General features: G+C 24.7%; 6 protein-coding genes across 6 annotated transcripts in view; 1 reads left to right on the top strand and 5 right to left on the bottom strand.

The window, feature by feature from the left end:
* Window positions 1-194: 194 nt before the first annotated feature.
* On the bottom strand, window positions 195-4,154 carry NAEGRDRAFT_81586 (uncharacterized protein). Its single transcript, XM_002671117.1, has one exon. The coding sequence runs from the start codon at window positions 4,147-4,149 to the stop codon at window positions 259-261; it is 3,891 nt and encodes a 1,296-aa protein (XP_002671163.1). The 5' UTR covers window positions 4,150-4,154; the 3' UTR covers window positions 195-258.
* A 540-nt stretch (window positions 4,155-4,694) lies between these two features.
* On the bottom strand, window positions 4,695-6,161 carry NAEGRDRAFT_73696 (uncharacterized protein; the record flags this gene model as incomplete). Its single annotated transcript, XM_002671116.1, has 1 exon — window positions 4,695-6,161. The coding sequence occupies one exon, from the start codon at window positions 6,159-6,161 to the stop codon at window positions 4,695-4,697; it is 1,467 nt and encodes a 488-aa protein (XP_002671162.1).
* Window positions 6,162-6,472: 311 nt separating this feature from the next.
* NAEGRDRAFT_52995 (uncharacterized protein) lies at window positions 6,473-7,192 on the bottom strand (the record flags this gene model as incomplete). Its single annotated transcript, XM_002671115.1, has 1 exon — window positions 6,473-7,192. One exon carries the CDS (start codon window positions 7,190-7,192, stop codon window positions 6,473-6,475), a length of 720 nt encoding a protein of 239 aa, XP_002671161.1.
* Window positions 7,193-7,374: 182 nt separating this feature from the next.
* On the bottom strand, window positions 7,375-8,091 carry NAEGRDRAFT_73694 (uncharacterized protein; the record flags this gene model as incomplete). Its single annotated transcript, XM_002671114.1, has 1 exon — window positions 7,375-8,091. The coding sequence occupies one exon, from the start codon at window positions 8,089-8,091 to the stop codon at window positions 7,375-7,377; it is 717 nt and encodes a 238-aa protein (XP_002671160.1).
* A 740-nt stretch (window positions 8,092-8,831) lies between these two features.
* On the bottom strand, window positions 8,832-10,143 carry NAEGRDRAFT_73693 (uncharacterized protein; the record flags this gene model as incomplete). Its single annotated transcript, XM_002671113.1, has 3 exons — window positions 8,832-8,846; window positions 9,100-9,290; window positions 9,798-10,143. 3 exons carry the CDS (start codon window positions 10,141-10,143, stop codon window positions 8,832-8,834), a joined length of 552 nt encoding a protein of 183 aa, XP_002671159.1.
* A 291-nt stretch (window positions 10,144-10,434) lies between these two features.
* The window catches only part of NAEGRDRAFT_73692 (uncharacterized protein), a gene marked incomplete at both ends in the record, with an annotated part of 1,492 nt that continues 1,062 nt past the window's right edge, over window positions 10,435-10,864 (top strand). The window contains one exon of the mRNA XM_002671178.1: window positions 10,435-10,771. Within this exon, the coding sequence (XP_002671224.1) occupies window positions 10,435-10,771 (337 nt within the window). The remainder of the gene's footprint in view (window positions 10,772-10,864) is intronic.

Genomic DNA, 10,864 nt, shown 5'->3' with positions numbered 1-10,864 from the left:
GAAACGATTTGAGTTAGATAAGTGGTAATTGTTCTCATTTAATACCTGAGTTAAGGAGTTCAAAAAACTAATAACGGTAATAGGAATAGAACCCAGATATTATACTATTAAACCAGAATTCTTAAGGTAAAAAAATACGCATCAGCACCTTAATGTTCGTTAAGAACCAATTGAGATTAAGGTAAATATTCATTCAATAAAGTGTTTGTTTTATTGTACCAATGGTCTTTCTTTTCATAAAATTCAATTTATTTTACATTATTCTTTTCTCTTCTTTAAAATTGATCTAAAATCTACTTGTTGAGCTTCACCAGCACTATTAGCAGTAACAGCAGCACCACTTGTTGGAGTAGAAGGTGTTGATGATACAGATGATGGTGGTGTTGTTGTTGTTACTGGTGTTGTAGTTGTGGTTGATTTAACAGGTGGTGGTGTTGTTGTTGTTACTGGTGTAGTAGTAGAAGTTGGAGTAGTAGTATTTGATGTTTTGTTTTTGAGTTGAGATCTAAAATCAACTTGTTGAACTCCTCCACCACCAGTAGTAGCAGTAGTAGTAGATGGAGGTGGATTGGATGGTTTTGATGGTGGAATTTCATTCTTTTTATCTTGTACAACTTGAACAGATGGTGGTGAAGTATTTGATTGATCTTCTGTCTTTTTCTTTAAATTTGATCTAAAATCAACTTGTGTACCACTTCCTGTATTATTATTAGTATTAGGTGAAGTAGTAGTTCTAGTTGTTGTTGATGGTGGTGGAGTAATAGTATTATTATTATTACTCTTAGTAGTATCAATTGAAGATGGTTGAGTGGTAGAAGAAGAAGATGGTTGATCTTTCTTTTTTAAATTAGATCTAAAATCAATTTGACCACTTGAAGGAGTATTAACACTATTACTTGTATTACTTGTATTAGTATTAATAGTATTAATAGTATTTGGTGAAGTAGCAGAAGTATTTAAATTACTTGTAGATTCCTTCTTTTTCAATGCAGATCTAAAATCAACTTGTTGAACACTTCCTCCTCCAACTGATGATGATGATGTATTATCATTTGATTGAGTATCATCTTGTTGAGTTTTCTTTAATCTCATTTCAGATAATACTGATTGTGAAATTGCAACACTTAATCTTCTATTAGCATCATTTGTTACTGACACTGATGATGGTGATGTTATTGCTGTTTGATTATCTTGTTCATCATCATCTTCTGGTGGTGGAGGTGGAGGTGGTGTTGTCTTTTTCAATCCTCTATTATTACTATCATTCATATCAGTAGTAGTAGCAGCAGTAGATGATGATGATGGAGGTGGAGGTGGTGTCTTTTTAGGTTTTGATTCTAATATAGATGGATTAATAGGTGGTGGTGGATTGGATGGTTTAGATGGAAGTGAATTATCATCTTCTTCTGGTGGTGGAGGTGGAGGAGCTGTTGTCTTTTTCAATCCTGATGGAATAGGTGGTCTATTATTTGTATTATTTGTATTATTTGTAGTAGTAGTAACATTTTCTTCTTCATCTTCTGGTGGTGGTGGAGGTGGTTGTTTACCTATAGTTGATTGTTCTTCATTGATTGGTGGTGGAGGTGGTTTAGTTTGAGGTTTGTTATTATTATTATTATTATTACTTGGAATTGGTGGTGCTACAGCTCTCTTTGGTTGTTGTGGTGGTGGTGGTTCAGTATTAACTTGTGGTGAATTTTCAATCCTACTACTAACAATTGGTGAACTAGTAGTACTACTACTACTATTAGAATTGGATGTTGTTGTGGTTGGTGGTTTCTTACCTGGAATTGGTGGTGCAACAGGTGGTGTAAATTTACTAGTATTATTACCTCCTGTACGTGGACTTGTATCCACTACTCCACTACTAACATTACTTGTTGAAGTATATTGATCAATATTTTCATCCTTTTTCAATTGATTTTCACTATTCTTCTTTTTTAATATACCACCTGCTATTCCCATCATTGGTACACCTCCCATAATTGGAATTGGTCCAGTAATAATTGGAATATAAGTAGATGTTGGTTTACTACTATTCTTATTATCTCTAGGTGATGATTTACCTGTTGTTGTACTTGTATTATTATTTGTATTACTTGTAGTAGTATTATTATTATTTGTAGTAGTATTATTTGTAATAATAATTGGAATATTATTAAGTGAAGTTTCTTGAGCATCTTGTTCAACTCTTGCCAATTCTTTTTTAACTTCATTTTTACTTGTTGCAGTTGGTTTTGATCTATTTTGAACTCTTTTAGTTTTCTTTACAATTAAATTATCAACTGCATGTGGTGGTGTTGTACCAAGTCCACCAAATCTATCAAAATCTAATGAAACTGATTTGGCTTTTTGCATTCTATTTTGATCATCTGTTAAATGTCTATTATTTCTACTTGTATTACTTGTACTTGTATTTGTACTTGTATTATTAACAGATAATAAATTATTATTACTACTATTATTATTGGAAGATAATGTAGTATTATTATTGGATGAAGTACTATCATTAATTTTTGGTTTAGTTTGAGGTTTAGGAGGTCTAACCATTCCATTACCACCAATACCACTTGGTATATTTTCAGATTCAGTTGTTGATGGTTGAACAATTGGTTGAATAATTGGTTGTTGTTGTTGTGGTTGAATGAATTGAGGTGGTTGAGGTTTTTGAGGTTTGTTTTGTGGAATAATAGGTGGTGGTGGTGATGATGATAATGATGTATTATTAGTAATGTCAATTTCATTGGTTCTTTTTGGTTTGTTTGAAGGTGGAAGTGGTGGTAATACATAATTATTATTAACTGATGATTTAATAGTTAAATCAGTTGATGTTGGATCATATGAATCGGATGAAACAGTTGATAATCTAAAATCATCTCTACCTGCTGTAAATACTGCCATTCCAAAATCTTCTTTATCTAATACTAAATCTGATTCACTCTCTTCTGATTCAAGTGTTCTTCTTCTTTCATTATTATTAATTGTATTAATAGTATTATTATTATTATTGATATTATTATTGATATTATTATTTGTAATAGATTCTAATTGTTGTTCTGATTGTTGTTGAATATCATTATAAAGAGGATTTAAAGTGGTATTATCATTTGTAATAGTATCAATATTATTTGTATTATTATTTATAATAGTAGATTGTTCTAATAAAGACCATAAATTTAAAATATTATTATTTAAATTATTACCATCATTATAATAATTAATAAAATCTAATAATAAAGAATTTAAAATTAAATTAATTGAAAATGTTTTTAAAATATATAAAATTCTACTTTTTCTATTATTAATATATTGTAATAAAATATTTAAATTTGGTATTTTAAATACAATAGTATATACTCTTGAATATAATTGATCATATATTTTATCTAATAATCTAATAGTTGATTCTTCTTGTTGTAATAATTGTAAATTTTGTAATCCAAATTGATCAAAATAAGTACCAATAATACGTGTAAATGAAAATAAATAAATATTAAATAATTCATTTTCATTATTATTATTATTATTAAATATTTCATCATTCCAAATTAATTCAATCTTTTCATTTAAATATAATCCACTATCAATTTTAGCCCATTTTAAATTACTTGTTATATCATTATCATTGGTTGTTAAATTATTTGTTAAATTATTATCAGATGATGAAGATGATACTTGATGAACAAGTCTATGAGCATTTGTATCTTTTCTTGCTGGTTTAACATTTGTCATCATGGATGGTTGAAAACTAGCCCTTGATCTTGCTTCAGAATTTTGAAGACTAGCAAAACTTTTACCTAAAGTAAATTGTGGAGAACTTGATAAATTATTTTGATTGGTGTTAATGTTGTTGGTGTTGTTGGTGTTAATGGTATTGATTTGTATGTTATCAGTAAAAGTACCAGGTGGTGGAAGTGGTGGAGGTGGTTTATTACCCAATTGTTTACCACCACTATTATTATTATAGGAATTAGGTGATGATGAATTATTATCCATTTGATTATTAATTTGAATAGGTTTTGAATAACTTGTTGTTGCTCTATCTACGTTAAATGATGATGATTGATAATCTTCAATATTTTGATCATCCTCTTCTTCGTCTCTTGAATGACCTGATGCTGTTGAATTTAATCCAAAAAGCTTTGACATTCAACGTATTGTTTTTTTTAATGTAATGACAGATTGACATTTACATTGTCAATACATCAAGTCATCATAAAATATCTATTAATTAATACTCTCCGTTTATTAAATGTAATATTGTTGAACATTTAAATCAGATTATGATTCAACACCAAACTATTTAAGAGTCCGTTTAAATTGATTTATTCATCATCACAAATCATACACGGAATAATGTGATCAGAAGAAATATTGTAATAATTTATTTAATAAAGGATGACTTTTTTGATACAATTAATTGTCTTGCTTGTTCAACATTTGATCTTTGAATTGAATCTTGAAGGAAGAAACTTTGATCTGTATTAAAACTTTCATATTTGGAATTTAATTTTAATGTTGTTTCCTCTCCAAATATTTGTACAAGTAAATCAAATGGATTTGTTATTACAGTTGTATTATTAAATATATTATGTCTTTTAAAATCTTCAAATGTCCACAATAGTCTCTTTTTTAAAAATTAATTAAAAATATAAAAATTAAATTAAAATTATTAAATATAAAAATTATAAAAATTAATAAATTACCCTTAACAATTGTGTCATTTCTTTTGATGTATCAACACAATAATGTGTATCACCATATTTTTCTTTAATAATTAAAATACTTTCTATTAAAGTTAATATAATATTACTTTCAAACATTATTTTACAAATATTAACATGTTCAATTGCATTTTCTAAAATTAAATTCATAATTGAACATGCTCCAAATATTAAATTTAAAAAATTCTTTGAATAATTAATTTCTTCTTTTGAATTATTTAAATAATTTGAATTTTTAAAAAATTGTTTTAAAATAGTTTTAAATCTTCTCTTTCCTAAAACAATTACAATCATTGATAATCCTTGTATTGATCTATGTATTAACATTTCTGAAAATATTTCATTTTCATCTGGATATTGCATTGCTATTTTAACCATTTCAACACTTTCTCTTACTACTCTAATATCTTCATCTGATAAATTCATAAATATTATATCTAATACTCTTGTTTCTCTCATTTGTTCAATTTTAATAGATTTGGATATTTCTTTTATCATTGAATATATTAATAATATTGATTGTGTTGATAATTCAATTGAATTTGCATTGTCATTTGTATTTGTATTATTTGTATTATTTGTATTTGTATTATTACTATTGTTCATATTATTATTTGTATTTGAAGGATCGAATGATTTTCTAAATTCTTCAGCTGATGCTAATTGATTTCTAGCAGTTTCAACAACATTAAGGAATGTAAATTTTGTGAATGGAAGTGATTGTTGTTTTGGAGTGGCTTCATTTTTAGGTGTTGTTAAACCTGGTTGAAATGAAATTGAAGAGGAGGGTGATTGAATTACATTTTTAGAAGTTGCAGTAGTTGAATTAGTAGTGGTATTAGTAATGTGTGCAACATTTGGTGTTCTTGGAGACATTAAAAAATTACCAAATACTCTAGGTGAATTAAATATTGAACGTGGTGATGAAAATGCATTCATTTCTTGTTGTTGAGTTTGTTGTTGCTGTTGTGAATTATTATCTAATAAATTAATAGTTGAATTTCTTCTTGGAGTATTATTTGAACTTAAATGTGCACTTATGGTTTTCCAATTATTTGGAGATGAATGATTTCTAAATATATCAAATAATAATTCTAAAATATCATTTGAATGTTTTGGATTTCCTTGATAAATTGAAACAATAAAATTCTTTGCAATTAAATTAATATCTATAGATGGAATATAAATGATTGAATTTCTTAATAAATCTAAACCATTATCAAAACAAATAACTTCTTTATATTTTCTACCATTATTAGCAATATTTGTTAAAAGTAATAAAGCTTCTTTTTTATCTTCATTTTCATTCTTATAATAATGAAATCCAAGAACTTCTAATAAAATTTGAGTTCCACCAATTTCAATAAATTCAAGTAATGGTTTATAACCTTGAATAAATAATCCAATACATTTAATTTGTATTGCTAAATCTTTCATATGTAAATAATTTAATTGAAAATATCCAAGTATTCTATTATATATTAATAATAAATCACTTTTTAATTTTAATTCCAAATCTTTATATGGTAAATTAATAAAATGATCATATAATTCAAATAATTGTTTCATTCTTGTTACATGTTGTGGTGTTGTATCCCAATTTCTAACAAAATATTTTGATGAAAATATTGTATTCTCTGTCATCATTGTTGTCATTGTATTATTTACTTTTTTAGATTTGGATATTAATATAGTAGGTGTTGATGTTCCAGAAGTATTTGAATTTACATTATTACTCATGTTATTTATTAATTATTATTATTATATGAATTATTTGAATTATTCATTGTATTATTCATATTCATAGAATGAGGATGATGAGGTGGAGGTGAATGTTTATCTAATAATTGATGATTATTTAATTGAGTTGGAGTTGAGAGTGATGAAGATCTTTTTGCTCTTGAAGTTGCATTTGATGTTGGTTTTGAATATATTGAACTTGATTTCATAAATGACATTGGTGTTGATGATTGAGAATTATGCTTATTATTATTAGCAAGTACAATTAATTTGTTATTTGGACTTGTTGTATTTGATGATGAAGAAGATGATTGAGGATATAAATGATTGGGTGATAATCTACTATTAAAATGTAAATCTTGAGGATTTAATCTTATATGCTTAAAAGAAGAATTTGAAATTGGTGCGGATAATAATTGATTAAGAATATCTCCTTTAGTACTTGTAGTAGGTGAACCAGCGCCATCATCATCATCCGATTGTATTTCTTCTTCCTCAACTATGGTTTCTTCTTCTTCTTCCTTATATTCATCCCCACATGTACTTGCATTACAACTTTCAATGATACTATTTTCATCAACATTTAAATAAGTATTGTCATTGCGGTCTAGATTATTAAATTCTTCCTCCTCTCTTTCATTATCATCATTTTCTGATATAAGTTTTAATGTAGGACTAGATGCAATTGACATTAGAGGACTATTATCAATGAAATTATCAACATCCATTCTTCTATGAATTGTTGTTCAAGAAGGTAAGTTGTTGTTGTTGGCTAAATTATTGTTACAAAGTTGTTGAGGGTATTTTTTTAAAGAAAGGCTTTGAAAATTTACGATATGGAATAAGGGTGTTGTTTCAAGTGTTTCAGAAAAGTGTTTTCTTTTTGAAAAAACTAGTTAATAGAAAGTATTTATTCATTATTATTAGTATTATTAAAATTTAATTGAATTGAATATTGATTTGTGGTGGTGAATGGACTAGCATAAACACCAAATAAAACACCATTTCCAAATCTTCTATAAGAATATAAAGTTCTTAAAGGTTCTTCTTCTTGTATTAAAGTATTTGGATTTATACAAATCATTGTACAACGTGAACATTGTGAATTAATTTGAAAGGGAATATTATTAATATAAATAGATTTAATTTCATCTTCTTCATATTCTTCTAATCCTTCAATTACTATATTTGGTCTCATTCTATCTATTAACCATTCTATATTTGTTATATCATTCAATCCTAATCTTTTATTTAAATCTATTAATGATGATTTATTTAATACTAAAAATAATCCCTTATTACCTTCATTTGAATATGATGATTGATTTTTACAATTATTTAAATTATTTAATTCAATATTTTTAGAATTATTTGAATTATTTAAATTATTATTAATATTAATATTATTATTATTAAAAGGTTTTCTTCTTATAACTTTAACTGAAATTCCTAAAAAATTAGAAAGTTTTTCATTAACATCATTTCCATAAACAAGTGAATCATGTTCTCTTCCACATATTTTATTTTCAAGTGATTGTATTGGATATTCATCTATTTTAAATTCAATAGTTTCATAATTATTATTATCATTATCATTTAATTTTAAAATTACAATTCTATTATTCATATCTATAATTGGAAATATTTTAGCTAGTTTTGTACATTTTTTTAAATTTAAAATTGAATCATTTTCATCTAAAATAGCCCATTCTCTATCTAAATATGCTCCACTATTAGAAATTAATTCCCATGTTTTAATTATATTATTATTATTTAAATCATTTAAATTATTTAAATTATTATTATTAAAAATTTTAAAAGGAGCACAACTTTTAAAAGGATAAATATAAAAATGAGATAATTTAATATTATCAGATTTTAAATTATAATTAATTTTTTTAAAATTATTATCAATTAAATTTAATTTAATAAAATGAATAAATTTATCAATATCATTTTTAATAGAAGAATAACCAAAAGATATTCTAACACTACCAGTTGGTATATTTTTAGAACCAGGTATAATATCCATTGAATTATTCCAACATATTTTACCATTTTCAAAATTATTAATTAAATCAATGAATTTTAAATTAAAAAGTTCTTGACATGAACCAGGTACACAAAAACATCCACTTCTAATATTAAATTTATTTAATGAACATAATTCTTGTATTTGTGAATATCCAATCATTAATTCTTTACTTGTATAAAAATTTAAATTAATTATACTTGATTTATTTTTTAAATTATAAATTTTACATAATAATTTATTATTATAATGTTTTAATTTTAATAATTCATTTATACAATATTCTTGTAATATTTTTGTATGTTCTTCTATTATTTTAAATATTTCTCTAAAATTTAATAAATTATTTTCTATTTTATTTAAATTATTATTTATATTATTATTTAAATTATTATTATTATTATTTATATTATTATTATTATTTAAATTATTATTTAAATTATTATTATTATTATTAAAAATTAAAGAATACATTAATTGTACTTGTTTAAAATAATAAAACATTTCACATATAGTTATAAAAGGAATAGTACCAAATTCTAAAAAAGAATGAAATGAATCATTTCTATATTTCATAAAAAAAGGTTCAGTTGAAGTATTAACTTGAACATTTCCACCTGCAAAATAATTATTTCTTGGTTGAAAATTAATTTTTGAAATTCTAATTTTACGAATTAATAAAATTCCTAATCCAGTTGGATATCCAAACCATTTATATAAACTTGCTACTATAAAATCAGGTTTATATTTAGATAAATCAATTGATACATTTGTACTTGAATATTTTGATGTATCTAATATTGTATATATATTTGGATAATTTTTATAAATTTCATTAAATATTGAAAAATCTTCAATTTTACTACCTGTACTATTACATTCACCTGATATTCCAATTAAATGTTTATAACTTAAATTATTTGTATTATTTGAATTATCATTTAAATTATTATCATTTATATTATTATCATTTAAATAATTATTTTTTAAATAAAATTGGTAATCATTTAAATTATTCCAAACTAGACATTGTTTTGATGGAATTGATCTTAAACTTCCAATTAAAGAATTATGAGAATTATTTAAATAACCAACAATTGAATGATTTTCATTTGATGGAAAACAATCACTTATAATTTTCATAGAATGAGATGCATTAAATGTAAATACTAAATCATAATCTTTTAAACTTGTATTAAATATATTTAAAATTAATTCTCTTGCTTTTGTTATTATTAAATTTGTTTGTCTAGATGAATATGATCCATCACTATGTGGATTTGATAATATCATCATATTACTATGATCATACTTCATTGTATTATTATTATTATTATTATTATTAATTAATGTATCATCATTATCATTTGTTTCATTCGTTTCATCCTCATTATTATTATCATTATTATTAGGGAAAAATAATTGTTCAAAGGCTTTCTTTAAACATTTACTACTTGTTAATGTACTACCTGCATGATCTAAATGTACAATACTTTCATCATGATTAAAATAATCTCTTCTCATCCTTTCCATTTCTACATCATATGTTCTAGTAGTAGCAGTAGTAGTGGTAGTACTTGTTATTGATGATGAAGAAGAACCCAATGATTGTTCCTCTGTTTGAGATGTTGTTTGCTCCGAAATCATTTGAATTTTTTTATTTAATTTTAAATATCTATTAGTATAGGCGTATTTAATATGAGGGTTGAAATACATAATATTAAAAAATGAGACTCCTTAATAATCAACACACTTTCTAATAGGAATTAAGATTATTCTAGAGTTCTATGAATTCTGATTCTACTTTGAATTATTCCTTACCATTACAAAGTTTCTTGTCCTCCAATGACGACACCAACAGTTTAATGAAGCCTTCTAAATCGCAGTACTCGGAATCTTATTGTATCTCTTTAGAAGCACACAAAAAAAGATCAAAAAATGAATGCTCTCGTCTTTACATCGGAAGAACAAAAATTGATTGTTGAAGTAAAGAATAAGCTTACCATTGCTAATCTTTCTTCTAAATATCCAGATATTGCTGATCTTTTACCAAAATTAAATGATTTTATGCAAAGATCTGAAGTTAATGATGATGTTTTTTATGTTAGATGGTTGAGAGCCTACAGTGGAAATGTTGATAAGACTATCAGTGGTATTATTGAATTAATTAGATGGAGACAAAGAATGAATTTAGATCAATCAAAATTAACTAGATTTGTTGAATTATTTCCTAAACTTGAAGAATTTTTATGTTTTATGGGTTCTGATAAAGAAGGTTTGTTGATAATTCCTATTATTNCATATATTAACTATATAATAATATCATTCATTCTACTACTAATATTGGTGTTGGTTGTACTACTATTCC

This window comes from Naegleria gruberi, assembly GCF_000004985.1.
Source record: "Naegleria gruberi genomic scaffold NAEGRscaffold_63, whole genome shotgun sequence".
NCBI classification, from domain to species: Eukaryota; Heterolobosea; class Eutetramitea; order Acrasida; family Naegleriidae; genus Naegleria; species Naegleria gruberi.
The sequence above is the reverse complement of the archived record's forward strand: the minus strand, read 5'-3'. Positions and strand labels throughout refer to the sequence as shown.

What these genes read in the sequence shown, in the direction of transcription:
- NAEGRDRAFT_81586 (XM_002671117.1), bottom strand. Translation starts at nt 4,149, where the DNA reads ATGTCAAAGCTTTTTGGATTAAATTCAACAGCATCAGGTCATTCAAGA.